The sequence below is a fragment of the Bison bison genome, unplaced genomic scaffold, assembly GCF_000754665.1.
Source record: "Bison bison bison isolate TAMUID 2011002044 unplaced genomic scaffold, Bison_UMD1.0 scf7180017864291, whole genome shotgun sequence".
NCBI lineage: Eukaryota > Metazoa > Chordata > Mammalia > Artiodactyla > Bovidae > Bison > Bison bison.
The window spans coordinates 4,150,493-4,175,560 of NW_011494863.1; the positions used below are offsets into that span (position 1 = coordinate 4,150,493).

Consider the following 25,068-nt stretch of genomic DNA (forward strand, 5'->3'; position numbering starts at 1 on the left):
GACTTGATGATGATGATAGTATAGACAAGTAATAATCAAAATTAAGAGAAGAAAAATATTAAATGACCATCACCACCTTGCCTGAAATAGATGTACACATTTTGTATTAGCTGATTTTGCTGTTTGGGGTTATTAAGTAGGTCTTGGGAAAATATATGCTGCATTTCTGCAAAAGCAAATGAAAAGATTGGTGACTGAGAACAGAAATATTCAAAATATGAGCCTTGTGGCACTGAGGTACGTGAAGGTTTTAAATGGTGCCTGGACAACTTTTTCTTCTTCGTTTTAACCATCAGATCAGATCAGATCAGTCGCTCAGTCATGTCCGACTCTTTAGGCTTTATCATTTAGAGTGGATTAACATAGTTGTTCATGGTTTACTAAAAAGAACAGTGTAGAGAAAATGTTAAAATATTTATATTTATATTATATTTTGTTCAGTCACTATGTTGTATCTGACTCTTTGCAACCCCATGGACTGCAGCATGCCAGGGAAGTCTATGTCCTGGAAAACTGTCTCCTGGAGTTTGCTCAAATTCATGTCCATTGAATCGACAATGCCATCCAGTCGTCTCATCCTCTGTCATCCCCTTCTCCTCATGCCCTCAATCTTTCCCATACATAATATATAATATTATGTATGCTACATTATATATTAGAACATATACTATGGTGAAAAGATAGGAGGTTGGGTGACAGATGACTGAGTTTAGGCAGCACTACACAGTCGTCAGAAGGAAAAACACCACAAGTGAGCAACCAGAATTACAGAGACACAGGAATCCTTCAAGTCTAGACCAACATGCCTGTTTCCCTCCCCTCCAGGAACAAAATGTCCGAAATACCCACTATGTGGTACTTGTTGGGCATAACCACCCTAGACAAGCAAACAAGCAGCTGTACATAGAGCTGTCATGACAACACTGAAGTGAGAACTGTTCTTTTTTGTGATATTCTGATGTCTGGCTTCCTTGGCTACCAAAAGTCTTACCCTGCACTTCTGATGGATCCACAAACCTTTACTAGTTGCTTTGATCCTGTGGAGTTTTTTGAGTTTTTTTGTTGCTGTTTTCAGCCTTTAGATATTATCAATTCCAAAGAAACTGACTAAGCACTCACAGTACAAGAGCTACCAGAAGAGTAGCATAACTGCAGTGCAAAGTGGGGTCAAGACCAAAGAGAAATAGCCCTTAAGGATTCAAAAGAGAAAGACCTCCCTTTGCTCAGATAACAGAGAAGCCTCAGGTGGGAGTTCAGATTTATATGAGCTTTGAATGGTAGATGGGTGGTAGGTAGTGGCAAGGGGAGAGACCTTCCAGGGGAGAAAAATCATCAGCAAGAATATGGCAATAGAAAGCTTAGAGCATGCCCATGGCACAAGTAAACCAGTTTGACTGGAACAGGGGTTGGAGAACCCATGGTCCAAATGGTCCAAATCCAACCAGTTACCTTGTTTTTCTTTGTTTGTTCTTATTTTTACTTTATGGCTCATGAAGTAAGAATGGTTTTTACATTGTCAAACTGCTACATTTAGAACATTTATGTAACTATTTAATACCCGTAATTTTGCCTCTTGTTCCACAAAGTCTAAAAAATATTTACTATATGACCCTTAAGAAAGTTTGCTGACTTGGAGCAAGTAATGACTCCAAAGAAGAGCACTGAGGATGTCTTTTGAAAGACATTCAAATGACAGGAACCCAAGTAGCTTAGGGAAGAAGTGGAAATCATAAGCTTACAATTTTGGAAAATCTTAGAGTGAATCTAACTTTGAGCACAATTGGATCCAGGAGCCCAAATTATTATTTTAGTTGGCTCCTTTTCCCTCTTGTAAAAAACAAAACAAAAAACTTCATTTTCAGAAAGATGATTGCCATGTAATAGAAAAAAGGGCTCTCTGGTCATCCTTAGCCAATACATTTAGGTTTTGCATTCATGAAGAAGAGCATTCATATATTAGACCCCATGAATGAGCTGTAGTCAGTTACCTGTCCATTCTTCACTCACTGTAGCCAGAAGGAAGGGGGTCCTCTGACTGACTAGCCTGGATCACATGCCTGCCCCTGCAGTAGTATCGGTAGGACCCTGGACCCTCCTGTATCGCTTGAGGTCTAGAAGAACTTCTCCAAATGAACCAGAAGAAAAGGAGATGGAAAACTGGTGGACTCAAGTGAGTTGTAGTTACACATTCTACTCTAGTAGGGCAAGCAATGTATTCTACATGCAGTAGGTATTGGAGAGTTAATGAGTGGGAAACAGTGTTCATTGAACAACATTCAACAAGTTGTTATTAAGCTATGTGTTTAGGAGGTTTGTTTGGTTAGGATAGATTAGATAGAGTGGATTGAAATGGTAAAAGATAAAGAAACCAGGCTAGGGATTTTGTAATAGTCAAGGTGGGAAGGCTTTGGTCTTCACCCTAGAAGCAGTGGGGAATCATTGAATGTTTTATGTAAAGAAATGATATGATCAGACTTGCATTTTGAAATGATCACTAGAAATGGTTCTTTTGGGTTAAACATCTATATTGAAAATCTTTTTTTTTTTTTTTTAATTGAAAATCTTGTTGACGTTGTTAGTTGGCTTCAGTTCAGTTCAGTTCAGTTCAGTTGCTCAGTTGTGTCCGACTCTTTGCGACCCCATGAATCGCAGCATGCCAGGCCTCCCTGTCCATCACCATCTCCCGGAGTTCACTCAGATTCACGTCCATCGAGTCGGTGATGCCATCCAGCCATCTCATCCTCTGTTGTCCCCTTTTCCTGTTGGCTTAGTCACTCGTAAACTGTTCAGGGTAAATTTGGATCTACCTCAGATCTGAAAAAATAGAAATTTCAATTTTGTGAGATTAGATTAATGGTATTTTTCTGTGTCTGTTTTCATTGACTTCTCAGTGGGTGTTTGGTTTTGGAGTATAAGAACTAGAGAATATAAAAATCATTTTCCTTCAGTTTGTTTTTGTTCACAGATGTTAAACCTCTTTTTTACCACTGGAAAGGGTGACTTTGCTGGAAAATCATTTAAAGTTTTTTCCAGTCAAGTCAGTAAGCTCCCCAGAAGCAAATGAACAAGGGGTGAAAATCACCATGAAGCCCGGTGAGATTGCATTTCTTCATTGCAGCCCAAGCCAGCCATTGTGGAAAGTGAGCGTGGTCGAAGGGAGAAAGTGGGTTTTGTGCATGGTCACATCTGTGAAGCAGGGCCAGGAGTGGAAAATATAAATGGAGTAGGAAGACATTTGAGGAGGTTAAAATCAGATCAGAGACAATTTTCCACAGGTTTAGACTAAAGAATAAACACTAGAATTTTAGGGAAGTCAGCTATTAGCTTAGGGGGCACAAGCAATGTCCAGTGGCCTTCACATTAAAGTCCATGTCTCCTTATCTCTCTGTTTCATGCGCCTTTCATGGTATCCGGACCAAGCTTTGTACCGTGTAGTTTAATTTAATTGTCCTGGATATTATGTTCAACAGAAGTGCTTTTTCTGTTGCTGAGAATTGTGAACATAGCAAAATATTTTAGACTCCTTTTTCAAGGAATCCTCTTTCCCCAGGGTTACTGTTAAGCTGAAGTATCTTGGGCCACCTCTGCTAATTTTAGATATTCCTTTGTTTTCATCAGTGGGCATTTAGATTCTTATTAAGTCCTTTTACCTCCTTTTCCTCTCCCTAGTCCAAACAGGAAATATTCCCTGAAAGCAGACTGTATAGAAAGGGATACCAGATGGCCAATGACTTGAGGCAGTGTTGTTAACTTGTTGTCCAGCCAACTCAGAATGCAACATTGGAGATGTCCCCCTCCTGGGGGAAAGGAAGACACCGTTGATTTACTGTAATAACTTTACCTAAAAAAAAGGTCTCTAGAGCAGTCAACACAATTTCTCAGTGAGGACAGAGGATGGAAAATTTAGTCCTTGCATATGGAGGGGCACTCAGTAAATATTTGTTGCTTGTATTTGACTGAAAAAGAAAAGAAACAGTAAAAACAGTTGGGAACTGCCAACTGTATTATGCAACCTAAACCACGAATTGATGTAACAAAGACAAAATTGTCATTTTGCTCCTTTTAAGCATCCCTTCTCTAGAGAATAAAAGTAGCCATTTGTATGATTAGGGAGAGCATTTCTTCTATTAAAATGTATTAACTTTTTGGTTTTAAATGTAACATATTAATTGTAGAAAATATGGAAAACATTTTAAAAGCACAAAGAATAAAAATCACCCAGAGAATGCTATTAATATGCTTACTGTCCTTAGGTATGTCTTAAGATAGATGTATACATATTTTTTATTATGTAGAAGAGTGCATGAGACATATACAGCTTCACAAATTTATCTTCAGCAGCTGCCCCCCAGGTAAGAAGTACAATGTTGCTGGGACCCCAGAGGAACCCACAACTCACTTTCTCCTTCCCTCTAACAATCCTTTCCCTCTCTGTGGATAACTACTAGTCTGATGTTTGTTGTAATCAATTCCTTGTTTTTATTTGTATTTTAGCTCTTCAATACAAATTCTAGGGGGCTTCCCTGTTGGCTCGGACAGTAAAGAATCCACTTATAATGCAGGAGACCCAGGTTTGATCCCTGGTTCAGGAAGATCCCCTGGGAAAGGGAATGGCAATTGTTATTTGCAACAGTAAGGTCCCATGAAGTTACTGCAAACACTGGATTAGCAAATATCTAACTATTGCTCCTATAGGAAATACAGGATTAGGTTCCTACAGCCTCTGTTTACAATGTTTTTGTCAACTTATTAATCCATAACCTTGTTTTACATGGATTTCTATTTAAAGACACTTCGTTCAATATTACTATTGATTCATTAACCTTCAGCTCAGGACCAGCAGGGCTATAAGTTATGCCTGAATAAAGCTTATTAAGCACATGTTTTCTTTGTGAGGCATATCCCAGCCTTCTTGCACATAGAGACATTGAAGAGCTGGAACAGAAGGCAGAGCATCCCTTTATTCAACCTCAGCTGGGAATGTGCATCTTGGGTGACTGAAGTGTTTCATCACTCCATATGTATCCACAAATGACTATGAAAGCACCTTGAGTATTGATTCTGGACTTACAAATAAATTTTAGCAAATAGGCGAATTCGCAACTGCAGATCCACAAATGACTGACTTATTTAGCACATCCCCAAAATGCAACATTTTGTTTTATTATTTTGAGTCTGGCTTCTTTTGCTCAATAGTTTTAAAAGTCATTCCTGTGTAATAGCTGTAGTTTATTCGTTTATTTTCACTATAGTAGAATGAACAATTGTATTAATATACTAAAACTATTTCTGCATTCTACTTTTGCTCAACTTTTAGTTTGTTTTGGGACTTCCCCAGTGAGTGGCTCAGCAGTAAAGTATCTGCCTGCAATGCCAGAGATGTGAGTTTGATCCCTGGGTTGGGAAGATCCCCTGGAGGAGGGCATAGCAACCCACTCCAGTATTCTTGCTGGGAATATCTCATGAACAGAGGAGCCTCGGGGGTGGGGGGTAGGGAGCAGGGACCACAGTCCATGGGGTTACAGAGTTGGACACGACTGAAGCAGCTGAGCATGTTAGCTTGTTTCCAGCTTTTGTCTTTTACAGATAAACTGCTCAACACATTCTCATACATGTCTTTTGGTATACACATACGCACTGTGCTCTAGGGTACACATCTGGGAATGAATTGCTGAGTCACAGAGCGTGATAAATTATTCATTTTTGCTAAGTAATACCAACCTGTTGTCTAAAGTGAGTAGAGCAGTTTACAGCCATCCTCCAACAACGTATAAGAATTCCAGTTATTCCACTTCTTATAAACACTTGGTATTTTCAGCATTTTGATGTTAGCTGTCTTAGTTGTTCTGGTAGGTAAGCAGGATCATCCCCTGTGGTTTTAATCTATGCTTCCTGCATTACGGAAAGTGTGAGCACCTTTCTTTTGCAGTTTCTCTTCTGAAATCCCTGCCCAGATGTCTCGCCCATTTTCGACTTGGTTGTCTGCTTTTTCTTACTGATCATGATCAGTAGGAGTTCTCTGTATAGTCTGGTATGTGCTCTTTTTTAATGTATTTATATGTTGTAGACCATCTTTTGCTGTCTTTTAACTTTGTCTTTTGATACATAAAAGTTCTTATTTTAATATAGTCACATATATCGATACTTTGCTTTATGGTTAGTGCCTTTTATTCCCTATTAGATAAGTTTCAATCCCAAGTTCCCAGAATTATTCCCTGTTTTATTGTTTGCCTTTGGCATTTAGACCTATAATCCACTAGGAAACCATCTGTTAGGAATGATATGTGGAATTGGTCATGTCATTTTTTTCCGTATAGATATTTGATTATCCTAGCGCCTAGTGAAAGAGTGCTTTCCATTAGTATTATAAAGTAATATAGGCTCATGATTTAAAAGCTCAAAACAGTATAAACAAATGTAAAATTTTAAAAAGTGAATGTCCAGTCCATGCCTGTGGACTCAGTCCCCATTCTTAATCCCCTGAGGCAGTTACAGTTTCTTGCCTGTAAACTTTAAGACTAGTTTAAAGAACCCTAGCATTAGAATGGTGGCTTTAAAGCAAACTTAAGTTGTGCCTCAGGACAGGAGAAGATTGAATCTAGTGTCACTGTCACTTTTCTGTTACAGTGAATGCGTTTGTCTTTGCAGTATCTTCATTATATAGAGAATGACGGTTGTATTGCACTCAGTTTAAGACAGTAAGGAGATACTTGGATTTCTCTGCAACCACTTCAGTCTTATGAAATAGCAAATGTTACCTTATAGATCCTTTGAAGTGCTCCCAAAATGTTTCCGACTTTCCTTAAAAATAGTTTCATAAATTGTGAGGTTATTTAGTTGAAAGGAAGTAAATACATTTTAAGAACCAGTTCTGATGTAGCTAAAATGTGATTTTGAAAAAGATTGAGGGGCTTTAACAGGAAAGAATACTCCCCTTGGTAAGTACTGTGCAGCGTAGAGCACACTGTTCCGTTTCCCCTGCTGGTCCTTTTCCTCTTGAGGGTTTTCCCCAGCATGGAGTAATTGAACTGAGATCATTGTCTTTTTACTTATATTTTACCATTGCATCTTTACTTACAATCCAGAGTTTTGCCGTCTACCTCATATTTCTTTATTATTCTATGTGAGAAGGTTCAAATGATTGGTTTCAGAGAGCCTTAAAGATAACAGATTCCCTATTCTAAGATTTTGGATTTTATTTAATCGCAGAATTGTATGTCTTTCCCAAAATACTCCTTCTGAATTTGACACTTGTTTGGAACTTTAGAAAAATAATTTTTTAAGCTAGAAAACAGAGCTGCTGCCCTGTAGACTAGTCAAGCTACCTTAAAAGCAAATTATTTAAAAACCATTTTAAAAGCAATTGCATATAATTGCTAAGGCCGTAAGGGGATTTCACCAGCCAGTCTCATTAAAATAAGAATCAGGACTCTGTTATTGTCTGAATAAAAATATGTATTAAATTATATTAGATGAAGGGAAAAAAATCTGTAAATACTGTGCATACTTGTAAGAGTCAGAAAAGAATACAGAACAATGCATCTTGGGGGCTTGTGGTTTTCCTCTTGTAAAGTCGTTTAACAGATACTGAACATTCAGGACATAGACAAGATACATGTAAAGAATATGTTCAAATTTCCAACAAATAGAAATTGGTTTTTGTGTCTTCTGGGGCTTCCCAGGTGGTGGCTCAGTGGTAGAGAATCCACCTACGGGAGGAGGTGATGCAGTGCGGAGACACAGGAAACATGGGTCCGATCTCTGGGGTGGAAACACCCTCTGGAGGAGAAATGGCAACCCACTCTAGTATTCTTGCCTGGAGAATCCCATGGACACGGGAGCCTGGCGGTCTACAGTCCATGGGGTTGCAAAGAGTCGGGCACGACTGAGCATCTGAGCACTTTGTATCATTTACTCTGATTCACCACTATCCAGTTTGCTGGTATTGCTTTTGACCTTGTTTTCCAACTGAAGTTTGACTTTCCTTCTGTTTTTATGGCACTTTAGCTGAGGACATAAAGAGAGATTTCCCAAGGAAGAAATATTCCCTAATTTGGGATTAGATTAGATGGGACTTTACAAGTTTTCATGGGATTTTCCCTTGTTTCTCATTATAGGAGGAAAGAGAAAGAAATGCAGGCCTCCTGCCTTGAGTCTAATAGCACCATCTGCTCCAAGCCTAACGGGGAAGGCGGACTGCGGGAGTAGCAGTCCAGGCCTGAGATCCATTCTGCTCCAAGCCTAACGGGGAAGGGGGACTGCGGGAGCAGTCAGTCCAGGCCTGAGACCCATGACCCAGAGCTTGGCCTGTAGGTCACAAACCACTGCCTGGCAGAGAGATGTCAGTGTCGGTTTTGTGACCTCTCCCCAGTACGCTGCCAACAAGACACTCTGGCTCCCCTGTGTACCTCATCCCTCCAAGTCAGTCTTGTCTTTGAGGATCCTACACTAAACCAACCACCCCCCACTCCCCATCTTTCTTGGGTGAGCCACACCACATGGCCAGGGGTCCAGCACCCCCCAGGCTGCGGTAGTCTGGCTCTGTCCATCTGCCTGTCTCCTTTCCCACTTGTCCTTCTTGGCTGAATGCCCTTTAGAAAAGTAAACTTTGCTTCCAGATAGAAACAACACAGGAGAGGAATTATATTCATTTTTCTGGAAATGCTAGGAAAGAGAAGAGGCCAAGGTAACTTTGTGGACTGGGTGGGGGTGGTGGGGAAATCCACCTGATTCTTCAGATTGGTAATTCTCCGTGCTGGTGGGGCCATGGTGAGAGGGAAGGGGCAACCCCCATATACTATTTGGGGAATGCAATTCAGTGTAAACTTTCTGCAAAGTTGTTTCCTAGGATGTATCAGGACCCTTAGAAAAGGCTCCTAGCCTTTGACCCATTAATTTAACTTCCAGGAATTTATACTAAAGAAACAACTGGAGACAAGCAGTGGTCTGCTACAAGAATGTGAATTGCAGCACTATTTCTTATGGCTGAGGGGGGATAATAGTTCGAATGTACACAATAAGAAAAGAGTTACATAAATCAGGCCATACCATACAGTAGACTCCCCTGTAGGTCTGAGAATACTCTGGGGGGTTGCAGAAAGGCCTTCAGGGGGTCATCTGCTAAGATTGTGGTTTTGAAATTGTTTTTCTATCCTAACATCAGTTGCTTTTTAGCCTCATTAATGAGGAAAGAGTTTTATGATTTGGGGAATATATCAAAGGTTACTTAATGACAACAGAAAATGCTTACATGAAAAAAAGCATGCTGCTATATATATATTATTATCCACAACCCTCCCCCGCCCCAAGAAAAGTGAAGAAATTTGCCAAGTGATTATCAGTGGAATAAATTATGAATGATTTTACTGCTTTTCTTTTGATGTTTTTTCATTTCTTCATCATCTATAATTTTGCATATCAGAATTAAAGAAGATCAGCTTTCTTATTAATGGTCAGCTAGCTGCTTATCTTGTACCAGCTCAGGATTTTCCACTCCTGTGCTTTGGAGCCACGAGAGGGTCTGCCACATCTGTGATCAAACTGGGAGCCTGCTGGGGCAGCCCTGTCCACAGCCCAGTAGGCATGCCCTGGCTGGTGCATCAGATGCCCCATCAGTCAAGTGAGTCACCACAGAAGGGTGTCAAGCTGATGATATTGCCACACAACTGTACTTGAACTCTCAGCCACATCCCAGTATGATGCCAGGCCTTTGAGCCTTATCTTCCTAAACCATTATTTCTTCCCTGTCCAGTGAATGTCACAGGGACTGGCTGGGCTGTGTGACTCCTTTTGAGGACACCATGGATCAGCAAACTAAAGCTGATGCAAGTCTCCAGTTGAATCAAAACCAGACCAGCAAATGTTCCTTAAAGTTTAAGCTGTTGTTGGCTGTACTTGGGCCTTGATGTGGGGGCCTGGCAGGACCCCAAGAATATTTAGGGTGAAAAATGTGCTAGGGCATTCAGCTGGACTCTGAGGTTGTGAAGAGGCCTTCATGGATCAAGTGCTAAGAGTGTAGTTATAAAATTATTTTCTTCTAACCTAACATCAATTATTTGTTATCTTTGGCCTCATTAATGGGAATAGAGTTTGAGAAGTCAATATTGGCGATTTCAGAGCCAGTAATACCAAAGCTGGCCAGTTTTAGTTTGTTTTGTCTTAGGTTTTTTACCATTGCTGTTGTCACTTTAAGTAACCTATAGCCAGACACTTCTGTGGTCAGAGGTTAAGATTATACAAATAGTCTTTGGCTATTATCGTCATCCCTGTGCATCTTATTTTCCACCTGTATGTTCTCTGGCTTGCATCAAAACTGATATATAATATGCTCTATATTTCTTGGAGGAACGTTCATATGTTTACGTCATTCTGTTGCTACAAGCATCAACCATTGTGGTATTTAAGAGTGTTCAGTAGTATTGTTGACATTTGGTTTTGTTAATGTGACTCTGGAGCACAAGCAAAGTATAATTTCAATCAGTTTAGAAATCACAGAAGTACTGTGGAATGTACATTTTATTGTTGTGCTAAAATGTAGTGGTAATAAGTTCTAAATTGGAGTTATTTTATAGCAAATAAATGTTATTGCTATAACTAAAATGCAAGCCGACAAATGAAAATCTGCTAGTTGTTAAAAAGCACGGTTAATAATACTACGGCAGTAGACATGGAGACTGAAGAGTAACTTCTTAGGATCATTGTGAATGTCCTGCATCGCAACCATTGTTGTTGTTCAGTCACCCAGTCGTGTCCGACTCACTCCAAGCCTCCCTGTCCGTCACCGTGTCCTAGAGTTTGCCCAAGTTCATGTCCATTGCATCGGTGATGCCATCCAGCAATCTCATTCTCTGATGCCGTCTTCTCCTTCTGCCCTCAATCTTTCCCAGTTTCAGGGACTTTTCCAGTGAGTCATCTGTTCGCATCAGATGACCAAAATACTGGAGCTTCACCATCAGTCCTTCCAGTGAATATTCAAGGTTGATCTTGCTTAAGATCAACCATAACCCCAGATAATTTCAGCCATGTACTAGGTCACCAAGCACCACTTAGATATCCAGGGTTGTGTTCATAGACTGTGTTCCCAGCTATGCCTTTAGCCAAAGGAGTGATTCTTGGTACAGTTGAGGTAGGAAGCTGGAGGGATTTCCTGCTTATTGTTGTTTAGTTGCCGAATCATGTCCGGCTCTTTTGTGACCCCATGGACTGTAGCCTGCCAGGCTCCTCTATCCATGGGATTTCCCAGGCAAGCATACAGGAGTGTGTTGCCATTTCCTTCTCCAGGGGATCTTCCTGACCCAAGGATTGAACCCGCATCTCCTGCATTGGCAAGTGGATTCTTTACCACTGAGCCACCAGGGAACCCCTTCCTATTTATAGAAGCCACTGAAATAAATAAATAAATAAAGTCTTAAGAACTTTTAAATTATCCTCTGCTGCCTACTAACCGAAGGAACAGATTAGTTCAGGCTTCTGGGCCTGGGTTGCTCTCATAAACCTCCAGACTGTCCCTGGTTGGAACCTGATTCCCAGGCTGGGCTGCAGTTGGAATAGCCAGGCCTTGCTCACTGGGTCATTACCTTGTGGGGGGGTGGGTGGTTGTGGGAGGAGGACGAGGGAATGCAGGGCCTCTCTTAGCAGCTGCTCTGTGGATTAACTAAGGACTGACTACCCAGTGGAAATAAGGCAGCACTTCCTCCCAGGACCCAAGACAGAATCAAGTGTGGGAACAGGTATTAAACTATTCATAGAGTAACTGATCCCTTAACTAATGAAGTTACTTACTATCTTATATTATAGTTGTTTTTAAATTTGTCTCATCTCGTGAAATACACTGTATGCTTTGCAAGTCAGAGACCTTGGTAAATGCTGAATTGTATTCCATTTATTGTCTTGATCACGCTGCGTGTCCAATAAGTTAGTCATTGCTGGAATAATTGAGAAGAGAAGAGCCATACTCTTCGAATGTAATCTCTTCTACTATATGAATTCCATCTGCTGTATGAATCTACCAGACGGAAGACTGGAGGCAGGATTGAGTATTTTGTTGGGATTTACAATGTGTTGTGTCTCTTTGGGTCTGCCTGTTGCTGCATTCGCATTTTCTCTTGCAAATGTGGTAGGCATCTGAGGGAAACTCAGAAATCAGTGGTTCAGAAGGTTTCTAGTGGATCTGTAAAGAAGCTTGGCATAGCCTAGAGGACCAAAGCAAGTCCTGCCACCCAGAAGCAGCGCACTGTGGCAGCAAGAGCCCTGTGCTCGGAGCCAGCAGATTGGGGTCGGAACCTCGGCCCTGACACTTAGAGCCTGAGTATCTTCAGGGAAGCCTCAAATTGGCCCAAGTTCCCACATCTGTGAAATGGGAATTATAATAACGCCTCGTGGCTAGATAGTTGGGTTAAAGGAGATTCATTAATTTAGTGAATAATTATGTATTGAAAACCTCTTAGGCACTATTTTAGAAGTTAGAGGTAGAACAGTAAACAAAACAAACAAAAATCCCTGCTCATAGAATTTATATTCTAGAAATACAGTACCCATAATGGCATTTACTAAATGTTTCATTCAGTTAGTCTGAGGATATTCAATGAACTCACGCAATGGGATTTTACTGTACACTTCTGTAGGAATTTATGTTACAACTGTAGATAATTAAGGCCATTATTGAGTCTCTTATCTGAGTTGAAGATATCTCATTAAGTAGGACGTTTATGTGTTCTTGCTAAATTCTGGAATGTTTAGACAGTGTGTTCCCTGGAATTGGATTCGTGCAGTGCTTGGGTCAGAAAGGCCAGCTGCCGTCCAGGGCTGCAGGTGGCGTGGCTGGTGATTTCTGCGTTGTTTTGGTGTTTGTGCTATCTGTGACTTAATGCAGTTTTACAGAGTTGCTAGATGTTTGTTTGTATAATTTGTGAAATAAGTCAAAAGGCTAGCATGACTACTTAAAAGCCACCAATCATGTTTTAGTGAGTGATTTCAACCTTTTCTGTCCAGTTTTTTGATCAGCCACCCATCAAAGAACAGATTGACAGATTTAAGCTTTCAGTTCATTTTTACATTGCCTTCCATCTGGGACTTTTGCTTTGAGCATCAAAATGCCCAAAATCCTTGAAAAGAGAAAGAATAAGCCTGGAAAGCAAACCTCCGAGGGACAGCTGGGTGCTGCACGCAGTTGTGTGCCCTCCCCTGGGAGGTGTGTGTGCAGACCCATCCTCCACCCACCATCACTTTCCACAGTCCTTCTCTGGGTCTCCAATGGCACACAGCCCGTTTAGTTAAAAATGTAAACAGGAAATCATTTTCTGGTGGACTGGACTGTGTGGCCCCCAAAAAAAAGGTCATTTTTGCTGAGACACAACTTTCGAAACACACAGTGGTAGAAGCTGGAGGCTGGTTATAAGCTAGCCCTGCCCCAGATGGAGGTCAGTGATAGGATGTGGGTGTGGGAACCCATGGATGTGGGTTCAGGGCATTTTTCACTGATGGCCAAAGGCACAACGGACACGACTGTGGAAGCTCCTATCACCTAGAAAGCAGTTGTTCTGCATGCAAAGAGACATGTTGATACTCCAAGGAATTCCAGAGCAGGCATTACTTGGAAGACACGGGGGTCTGGTCTGGAGAAATGTGCCTTGGCGCTGAAGACGCGGTCTGGGTTCAGTGCCCCTCCAGTCTCTCCAGCTCCCTGTCGCTCGGCCTCCCCTGACCCTCCTGTGCTCCCGCTGTGGTTTCCCTGTGTGCTGACGAGTTTTTTGGTGGTTATGTCTTGCAGCCCCCCGAATCCAAGCCCAACTTCACCCCTCTCGCCATCTTGGCCCATGTTCTCGGCGCCATCCAGCCCTATGCCCACTTCATCCACGTCCAGCGACTCATCCCCCATCAGGTCTGTTGCAGGGTTTGTTTGCTTTTTTGTTGCTGCCGTTGTTCTCTCATCGGCTTGGTCCTCTCTTCATGCAGTGTTCAGCCTCCTCGTCAACTTTGTTCCCTGCCATCCAAACCTGCACTTGCTTTTTGACAGGCCAGAAGAAGCAGTTCGTGAAGACTCCAGGTAAAATTACGGATGATGATCACTCTGCTCCTGCTTATCCAAAGCTGGTCAGGGGTTCCAGCCTCAGAGACCAAAGCCGGGAGGGACCATTTGCATGAACCAGCATGGAATTTTTCATGCCCCTCTGAACCCTTCCTCCAGTTCCTGAATTTATCTGTGGTGCCTAGAGTTTGAGGAGAGAGTGCTTCTTGAAAGGGCTCCTGTTTACATTGCTCTCTGAATCAGGAGGCTCTCTGTGCTTTAGCATAACATAATTTCAAGGGGAACAGTGCTGAGACACGTGCCGGCCTTTTCTTCCCTCATTTTTATCAGGTAGCATCAAGCAACATTTATTTGTGGAGTTGGGTTTTTGGCCATGAATATTGATACCTAGATGATGAGACCCAGACCAGTTAGGAGAGAGACAAATATAATACAGAATAAATTGTTCCTTACCTTCCATGCAGTCCCAGGAACCCTTATGCTCCCAGCCTGTGTCTGTCTCCAGGTGTCATGAACCCTTAGCTCTTATGGGAACAGGTAACACCTCTTTATGAGGGTTGACCTAATTGCTCCCTCCAAGGCCCAGGCTGTAGTTTTTCCCTGCTTTGATGACACACAGACTTAATTATTTGCATTTGAGTTCTTTGGAAAAAAGAAGCTGTTTAAATGCTACAAAACAATTCATGAGGATGCTGCAGCCCCAGCATGTGTGTGTCCTGCACTGATAGTCTCTGCTTTCAAACAGGCAAAACACAGAGCCCAGTTACAAGCTTCATCAGTACCTCAGCCCATGGCAGTGTTTTCTCATCCATCTTTTACTCATAGCTGGTTTTCTCCAAGGGGTAGGCCCAGCAGACAGGCTTAAATAATCAATAAAGCTGTGTCTCATTAAAAAAAAAAAAGAAACACCATGCTATTTATACATGTGTTCATACATACATGGTGCTCCCCAGCTGGCACAGTGGTAAAAGTCTGCCTGCCAGTGTGAGAGATGCGGGTTCAATCCCTGGGTCAGGAAGATCCCCTGCAGAAGGAAATGGCAACCCACTCCAGCATTCTTGCCTGGAAAATTCCATGGACAGAGGAGTCTGGCGGTCTACAGTCCATGGGGTGGCAAAGAGTTGGCCACAACTGAGTGCATGCACGCATACACCCACACACCCACACATATTACTTTATTCTCCTCCAGGCACTTCCATACCTATCATTTCATTGTATCTTCATGTGAGACTGAGAGAAGAAATGGCCTGAACCCTATTACAGAGAAAGAAAACTAAGGCACAGAGAAGTGGCTTATACATAGTCACATGACTCCTGAGGTCCAATCCAGAGCTCAGGGCTTCTTGCCCTCAACCAGCACTCTTTCTTCCAAATACATGGGTAGCCCCAAACTTGAGTTTTCATGCTTCCCAGCCCGATAGCCTGGCCTGCTTTTCTAGGTTTTATGTCTAGCTTTTTCCTTGAAAATGGGAAAAAGAGAGCTTTTCCCTATATCCTTTTATCCTCACCCTGGGAATAAGGTAAAAATTCAGATTATACTTTTCTTGACACTCAGATTATCTCCTAATTATTTCTTAGGTACATTCTGGGAGATGTTAACTGTCTAGGACACCAGATATATGGCTTGAATTGTTCTGGTTAGATCATTGATTGCCCCATGAAGACCTGAACCAGAGCCAAAATGTGGCTCCTTCATTTTGATCAAAAGAAAGTAAAATCTTCAGAACACTGGCCCTTGAATAGAATGGGTTCGGGGGCCTCAGGACAGTAGAATCATTCAGCTAAAAAAAAACGAAATGTGCTCTGCTTTGACGGTTTTCATTTTTCTATATCTCTAAGCTTTGGGGCCCTACTGCCTGTCCAGTATCTCCACCTCTCCACTCCTGTCACCCAGAAATTTCCAGGTTTTACTCTTTTAGCTATTCCTTTTCCAAATATTTCCAGATTGGCAGAGGACAGTGGCGGCAGAATCTGCACATCCCACATGTCTGGGTTCATGGTTACTCAGGACCGTTCACTCTGGCCATTGTTGTAATGGCGCCATTTGGATGATGCTGTTGCACAACCCTGCAGGACGCTGCCGTTTTGAAATAGGCGAGACAGAGTAGGACTTACAATTGGCTATCACTGAGCTGACCATGTGTGCCAAAGTGAGCATGGATGGGGATAGCTGGGGAGCCAGCGAACAGAGGGCAAAAATCCCGTAATTGCTGTTGCAATATGCAGCCAAGAGGTGGGGGCATATACCCATTATTCAGGTCCAATGAACCATTCCCCCAAATCCACTTCCAGAACATGAAGTTTCAGATTTCCTTCCCTAGACAGAGCTTTTAAAAATAAAAGCTTAATTAGACCTAATTAATGGGCCCATGAACTTCTATATAAACATCTTCTCTGGAAGAGGTTTGGTCCCCGCTCTTCAAAGCATTGCTTTGCTTGTTAGTTCAAGCTCAGGAATGGAGATGCCTTTCACAGCACAGCAGAGAAAGGGGACTGGAGGAGTGTTCCCTTTTCTTTCACTTGTACCCCTAGAAAAGCTCCCCACCCCAAATTCCTAACTTGGAATCACACAAGGGCTCCTGGAATTTAGGCCAAAATGATCAGACTGTTGCATCTCGCCAGTCTAGCTGAGCCCGCCTCCCTGGACAGTGCAGATAGTGGGTTGTCATTTTGCGGAGCTTGCAAGGGCAGTTGAGGGAAACTCCTCTGAGTGCTTTCCTGGCCCTGTGCCATGCTCAGAGGCGAAAATTAAAAATGAACTAGCAGAAGGTTCCAAGCTTGTTTGTGCCCTTGAAGGCCCCACTGAGGTCTGAAGGGCACCATCACAGAAGAGTCACAGGCACCCCAGGCTCTCTGTGTCCAGGGTAGAGGTGCTCTGCGGAGAACAGGGAGCAGAAGAACCAAAGCAGAGATCTTTTATTTCTTTAATCAGAGCCAAAGCCTACAAATAAAACCTGTGTGCCAACAGGATCTGTTTTGGTAGAAACCCTACCTAACGCAAACCACTCAGGGCTTTTGATAAGGAGAGAGTGTGACATGGGACTCTTTGGGACCCAGGCTAGCAAATTTTTACAAAGAGAAAACTTTCCCCAGCGTAGGGCTGCCAGATTTAGCAAATAAAATGAAGATTCCGAATATCCAGTTATATTTGAATTGTAAACCACAAATTTTTTTTAAGTATATCCTGTGCAATATTTAGGACATACACTAAAATAGTATTCCTCATTGATCTGAACTTCAGATTTAACTATCTGCCTTGTGTCTTATTTGCCAGCCCTCGTCCTGGGGGGCAGGAGTAGTTCCTTTTAGAAGCAGCCCTTGTATCATTTCTCCCATTCTTGGCGCATGTGCCGTGGAGGTAGGAGGAAGCCCTCTTGTAGACTGTCAGTCACCTCTTAATTTCAAACAAAAGCAAGATTCTCTCCTGACCTTTGTTCTTATATTTAATATGCTGCTTTATTGAATGTTATCGTTATTAAATCCCCCAAACCAGATATTAGTGGAAAATTTACTCCTCTTGAAAGACAGTCTTGGGCATCTGAGGTATTCCCCCTGTTTCCTTCCTGCCAGACACCCTAGTTGATTTCCCTGGCTTGTCCCTGTTTTGTCCCATTCCTTGTATTTGAGGAGGTTAATGAGTAACCTCTATGAAAACCCAGCCAGAGAAGCCTTGCCTCAGGTGATTTGTGCCTCACCTTTTATCTCCCCGTCCCTGGTCCCCATCTTCTCCCCCCATCTGCTCTGCCCCGTCCTCCAGGGACAATGAACCTGGTTCGTGGCCACTGCATTCTCCTTCCACGTTCATGTCATTGCAGGCTTCACTTGCCTGTCCGTACAGAATTTGGGTTAACACTTTTCACAAGCAGATGCTCTCTGTTCCCCATTCCATCAAAAGCAAACAACAACAAAATAAAACAATAAAACTTCAATCCCACATTGGCTGTTTGGCCCTTGGTGGTCAACACGTAGACTTGGTTTCGTTAGATTCACAGACTCTGCACCTTGTCCTGAACTTAATCCTAACACTAATGATAATTATGTAGGAGGAGCTGGTTTCCAGCTGGAGCTGATACATTCTAAAGGCTCTTCCTCCTTTCACTCCCAGCAAACCCACTTCATGTTCTCCCACTTGCCCAGTTTTCTCCCACCCAGTTATTATTTCCTGGTTACTAGAAGACCAGAGAAAACACCAGTAAACTGCACCTCAGCAACAAATTCTGAATAGCCATTTATCCGCACAACAGACCCATTACGTCACCTTTCCTTCAATTTTCATGGAACCAAGACTAAAAGTTTTAAATGCCTGTCCATGGTATAGGTTTCCAAACATCCATGATGCCTCTTTCCCAGAGGGAAGCTGGACTTGGTGACTCCAAGAGTAACAGTTCTGTAGTGATTGAAAGCGCCCTGCTCCTTCCGATCATGTCCAATTTACCTGAGACCATTCCTCTGTTAAGGAATGGAGGTTTAGCCTCCATGGGTCCTTGAAATGGAGGTTTAGCTTCCGTGGGTCCTTGAGGCCACTCGAAATGGAGGTTTAGCCTCCATGGGTCCTTGAGGCCCTCCATTAGCCAAATAAAGGTAAAGCAAATAATGTATATCTCTTGAATAATCGTCTAACCCAGAGGACTACTTGCTCTTTGACTACTCTACCCTGGAGCCCCTAAATATGCTTCCTCAGATAGCTTAGAAGAAGAGAGAGGTTGCTTTCAGCAAATGAAGAGCCAGCCTTTGACTGCTAAACATCCATTTTCTTATGACCTTTGAGAAGTCATAGATCCGTTGGAACTGGTTGGATATCAAAACAAAAATTGATTTAGCAGTGCTTGCAACTTGTACTCTAGAACATGGGCTCACAGTCTGTAGCCACTGGGTCAGATCCAGCCTGCCTCCCGTGTCTGATAAGTATAAAGTCTTGCTGGAGCATAGCCACACTCTTCCATGTACATCTTGTCTGTGGCTGCTTTCATGCTACAATGCAGAGCTGAGTAAAAGCAGCAGAGACCATATGGCCCATGAAGCCTAAAATGTTTACTGTCTAGCCATTTACAGAAGGAGTTTGCCAACCCCTGCTCTGGAAGAATGGTTCTTAGCCCTCGTTGCTCATGAGAGTCACTTGGTGAGCTTTATAAAAATACTGATGCTGATATCTGCACGTCAGGGTAGAACCCAGACATCTGCATTTTTTGAACTGATTCTGATTCACGAGTGTCAGCACTCCTTGAATGAGAAAGGCACAAAAAACTGCCACAGTGTCCCTTCTCTCTTCTTCATCCCCACACACGTGTACACACGTATGCTGGTACACACACATACACACACACTCATACTTATGCCCACACCTTGTCTGCTCCCCGCCCTGCCCTGCCCTGGGGGTCCGGGAGTTCCAACTCTGGAATCCTGCTCCACCAGCCCCATGAGAAAGAAGTAACATCTGCAAGAGCTAACGTCAGCCCTGGGCCTGGAGCCCAGACCCATCTTTGCTTGAATTTCTCCTTTTCAACTCCTTGAGCATTGCGGCTTTTAGCAGGGTCTGCTGGGAGTGTCCTCAAGAGCAACTTGGAAGCTCTTTCCTGCCTTCACTTCCCTACTCCCCAGCTAGTCCTGCTCCCCATACGGGGCCCAGCCTGCCCTCCCAACTGTTCAGCTCTTGTGACTCCTGGGTCAAGTTTTGACTTGGCACAAGATGACCCGACAAGAAGAGTGGTTTTCCTGGGTCACGGCTATTCTCTGCCTATTTCTCGTTTTTACTCTGGTGACCTTTGTGACTTTCCTACCTCCGGTTTTGCCATCTGGCTGCCTTGTCAGGCTCTTCCCACAAGAGAGGGCTAGGCCGCTTGCAGGGAAGGGGAGGAAGAGAGATGAAATATCTTGCAGAAGGTTTTTTAAAAAATGCTCATTAAACTGTTTTCCCCCAGCACACCATTCCGGAAGGCAAAAGCCTTGTATGCCTGCAAAGCAGAACATGACTCCGAGCTCTCATTCACAGCAGGGACGGTCTTCGATAATGGTGAGTTTTTCAAATAAATAACTGGAGTTGTCAAAGTTGCTTTCTACCTAAGGAAAATTTCCATAGAACAGGTAAGACTGAAAAGGACTGTGGTGGGAGGGGGTGGGGGGGTGTCTTTTCCCACAGTGGGAGAGCAGTGGCAGAACTCAAGGAGTCACTGTCAAGAGAGGATGAGTGGAGTCACCTCATGGTGACAGGGCAGTGTCATGGAGATGTCATGGGCATTGAATGCGATGGTCCATGCACAGGCTTTGAGCATCAGGGGGCTGGACAGAGCAGGGAGACAAAGCAGTGGAGAACAGGAATCCTGCAAAGGGGCAGAAGCTCTGGGTGGGGGGCTACGGCCGCAGGGTCTATGCCTGTCTTCTGGGGTTCCAGGGGATTCACTGTCCATGGCAGGTGAGGCTGGTTTCTGAGATGGTCTGGTAGGCTTGGGGTGTTGGGTGAGCTCAGGGCAAAAAAGCTGTGCTGCATCCCTTCTCGTCGTTCCCCTGTTGCCAGGAGCAGGAAGTTGACCCCAGAGTCAAACCACCCTGCCAAGCGCCAGCTGTCCTGCATGGGCATTCCTGCAGGAAAATGGATTCAGGCCCCTGCCCCAAGGGCCTCCGGCTTACTTGATGCAACATTTTCTGGTTCCAGTTGTTTGTATTCCTCCCTCAAAAAAAAAGGGAATATTTTTAAAAATGAAAATTGATGGAGTTGATGTCCCAATGTGTCATAACTTATTATTGGCCTTGAGAGAAAAATCAGGATTCTGGGGAAAGGCCCAAGTTTCTGTTGTGGATGAGGTGTCCCCAGATATAGTTCTCCTTGGGGGTTAATCCCTCTAGATGCCTGGGTGAAAGGGTCTGTTTGTTTTGCTCAAAGGAGGAAGCAAAAACCAGCTGCCTGGTTTCAGGAACTGGACATGCTCTGGGCCTCCCTCCTTGACCTCAGGTGGGGCAGGGGCAGAGTTCCCTGGCAGGGGTGAGTGAACACTGCCCCGTGCTCCTTCCCCGTCCTGGCCGCACAGTCCTGCCTAGAGCTGGACCACACCTCCTACCACCTGCCAGAGTCCTGGAAACGTGGGACTGCCAGGGCTCCTGTGCAGCACTGGACAGCCTGAACCACTGTAGCACAATCCCTGGCTTGACCACTTGATTCTGTGTGGCCTCAAGCAGTGACTTAACCTCTCTGTGCCTCAGTCCTCTCTGTCATAGAAAGAGAACAGATGGACGTGAGAGAAGATTGAGATAGTGTGCATGACATGTTTAAAGTAGTACTCAACACACACTAAGCTCTCAGCGTCTTGCTGTTGTTATGATCATCATCATTTCACTACGTCTGTTTTAGAAAAAGACCCTGATGCTCTTATCATTCACAATGACAGTTTTCCTTCTTAGCTGCTAATACAACCCAGCTCTGGCTTGCTCAGCTGGGCAGTAGGCATTGCACCTCAACACCCCGGATCCTGGCTCTCTGTAAGGGCCTTGAGGTCCCAGCCAGAGCAGAGATGGGCTCCTGGGGACCAGCCTTGAGTGCCTCCATATGCAAGGGGGCTTCACCACTGTGTGGCCAGCCCCTGCCTTCAGCACGGCAGAGATAATAATCAGGCTTGAGTAGATAAAATGGGAAACAGGTCACAGAGCACCTGGGGAATTCCCAGGTCACACTTGGTGGCCCTTGATCTGAGCCTGCAGGGCGTGGGGGTGAGCCCACAGCACCTCATGTATGGTTCTCAAAGTCTTCAGGGCACTGTCCTTAAACCTTTGCTCTATTAACTTTCATTTGGGTTCTTTAAAAATCAAGGTGTATGTACAGCAAGCCAAGCCACCTCTCCTGTCAGCAGCTGGAGCTTTTAGATCCTGGCACACCTGAAGATGAAGTGAGTCCACTGAAGGTTGTCTAACGCCATGTCCTTGGCGAGTATCCCTTGTGAATAGGCCCATGTGCAGGGGCATCACAGCCCAGCCAGGACATGACACAGTTTTCATGGCAGACAAATCAGTGGGCTGCATGCACGAGCTCTGGTGCTATGCTGTCTGCAGGGAAGGAGCTTCTGTACATACATGAGCAAGCTTTGAGAGGTCCCCCCATCTGGCAGTAAATCCAGAGCTTAAAGGTCTGTCTTCTAAACCACAGTTCACTACAGCATCACGATGGACAAGGGGCTGCTGTGTTCCTATCAGCTATTCACTCTGACAACACAGAGGACCCCTGATCCCAGGGCAAAGTGGGTTTAAGCTCACAAAAGGTCTATGTAAGTGTGTGTCTTGTTTGGGATGCCTCTTCCTGAGTTCAGCCTTCTTCCATTTTTTTTAGACAACTTTATTGAGGTAGTCTAGTCAAGGCTATGGTTTTTCCACTGGTCATGTATAGATGTGAGAGTTGGACTGTGAAGAAAGCTGAGTGCTGAAGAATTGATGCTTTTGAACTATGGTGTTGGAGAAGGCTCTTGAGAGTCCCTTGGACTGCAAGGAGATCCAACCAGTCCATTCTAAAGGAGATCAGTCCTGGGTGTTCTTTGGAAGGAATGATGCTAAAGCTGAAACTCCAATACTTTGGCCACCTCATGCGAAGAGTTGACTCATTGGAAAAGACCCTGATGCTGGGAGGGATTGGGGGCAGGAGGAGAAGGGGACGACAGAGGATGAGATGGCTGGATGGCATCACTGACTCAATGGATATGAGTTTTGAGTGAACTCTGGGAGTTGGTGATGGACAGGGAGGCCTGGTGTGCTGCAATTCATGGGGTCACAAAGAGTTGGACACGACTGAGCGACTGAACTGAACTGATTGAGGTAGCCATATACCATGTAATTTACCCATTTAAAATGTACATTTCAGTGGGTTTTAGTATATTTAGAGTTGTGCAACCATCACCATTATCTCATTCCACAATATCTTCATCACCCCCAAAGAAACCCTGCTCCCTTTAGCAGTCATGCCCCATTTATCCCAAGCCTGCTCCATCCCACCTAGATATCTGCTCATATGCTTTCTGGCACTATAAATTTGCCTGCTCTGGATGTTTCATGTAAATGGAATTATACAATACAGGGTCTTTGTAACTGACTTCTTTCACTTTGCATTATAGTTTCAACATCATCCATGTTGTAGTATGCCTCAGAACTCCATTCCTTTTTATGGATATACTACATTTTGTTTATCCATTTATCCATTGATTGAAATTTTGATTATTTCTACTTTTTGGCTCTTTTTATGAGTAATGCTGCTATACCACGGCATGGGCCTGCTGGGTCACGTGGTAACTCTACATTTAACTGTTGAAGGAGCTGCCCAACTGATTTCCAGCAGGGTTATACAATTTGGCATTCCCCCCTTCTTTAGTTTTTAAGTCTCCTTTTTGAAGCAGTTTAACTAGCCAACTAAAAAAAGAAATGATACTTGATTTTTAACTGCCAAGTCCTTCCCTTCCCAGCAGATTCTGTGACTGCTTTTGCCCCTCAACTTAGTAATCGTCTTGACCCCACAAGGGCCAATGATAGCAAGAGAGAGGCAGAGTACTTACTGGGCCTTCCTGTGGTCTCTGGGGATCACAACAGCATTACTGACACTAGTTTCTTTTTAACCAGCAATGCCAGTGACCTTTCCAGTTCCCTGAAAGGCAGAAGACCACATTAAGCCTTAAAGACAACACCTCTCAGTGTTTACTGAGCTGCAGTCAAAGAAGGATCTGACAAAATGTCGATCTAGTTTTTAATCTAGTTGGTTGGTAATGTTTTCTGACTTTAAATTTTTAAAAAATGCTATTTAGACCCTACTTGCTCCATCCCTTTGGCTCTTTAGGAAAAAAGTGGACATTAAAGAAAAGAACTATTCGGAGAGATTTTTTTCCTTGTTCTCTCGCTCAGCAATTTGTTGCTGAAGATCCTAGGTAAGGCCTTAGCAGCGTGAGTTGTATGCTCTGTAGCTGTCAGGTTAAATCATCAGATCAATCAGAAGGAACTTTTCTAATGACAGAGTTAGTGAGTGAGTGAGTGTGTGCGTGTGTGTGTGTGTCTTGTCTTTCTCAGAATCAAGAAGAAAAGAGGAGGAAGAGGGAGGGGCTCCTTGAGGGGAAAGTCGGTTGTTCCTAATGATTAATCTCCAAGCTTCTGGATTCCAGGGGCCCCCTGTGAATCTGGCGAGGATGCTCAGTCAGCTCTTGGACTTTGTGCAGTGGGTAATGGCTGCTCAATACTCGGAAATAACTCCGGTGTCAGTGCTGGCCAATCTTACTAGGAAACTGTGCTTTCACCAAGAGCACCTCAGACAGTAACTGGAAAGAGAAATAACTGGTATTCCCAGGAACATTAGTCATCTAGAAGCAGTGCGATTACTGATACCTGGAAAATTCGTATGGCATTCACTAAAATTGGGTTCTTGGGAAGCTCTTTATCCAAATGTGAGATGGGCCGGATCCTTCCTTCCTGGGGTACAGGGTGCAGTGTTGAGTGCAGGCAGGGCCGCCCCAGATTTCCTCTGCTGATAAAGGGCATCTCAGGCAGCGGGGTTCCCAGCGAATTTCTCAGTGGAGTCTTAGCCTCCCCAGCCTCTCCATGTCTCCCTCGGGCATTTCTACCAGCTGCCTAACTGGTCTTACTGCATCTACTCCTGCCCCACAACCCAGGCGCTACACAGCAGCCAGATGATCGTTTAAAATTGGAAGTCACATCATGTTGTTCTCCTGCTTCTGGTAGCCTCGTGTTGTTCTTAGAATTATCGATGAGGTCCTTCAGGTCCCGCCCCTGCCCTCTGGCCCCCTCTTCCCCTCCGTTGATACATAGCAGCCTCTGAGTCCTTTATGTTCTTAAATAGGGTCGGCAAACTATGACCTGCCAGTGAAATCCAGCCCACCGACTGTTTTTGTAAACAAGTCTTCCCTGGAACACAGCCACCCACGCCTTGTGTTTATATATTATCTATGGCACAACAGTGACAGATTTGAGTAGTTACACACTGATGATCTGGCTTTTAAGGAAACCTTACACAGCACTGTTCTGAAATCACAAGCTTCTCCCCGTCTTGGGCCCTCTCACTTGGCATTACC

The 25,068-nt window shown here is 43.8% G+C and overlaps 1 protein-coding gene across 5 annotated transcripts in view; it reads left to right on the forward strand.

Moving 5' to 3' along the window:
- Positions 1-25,068, forward strand: part of ARHGAP26 (Rho GTPase activating protein 26) — a 476,468-nt gene that overhangs the window by 441,420 nt on the left and 9,980 nt on the right. For 3 of the 5 annotated variants that reach the window (XM_010850441.1, XM_010850445.1, XM_010850444.1), the window contains 2 exons: positions 13,769-14,044; positions 19,945-20,036. In XM_010850441.1, coding sequence (XP_010848743.1) covers positions 13,769-14,044; positions 19,945-20,036 — 368 coding nt within the window. The remainder of the gene's footprint in view (positions 1-13,768; positions 14,045-19,944; positions 20,037-25,068) is intronic. The other 2 variants (XM_010850442.1, XM_010850443.1) reach the window with 2 other exon arrangements.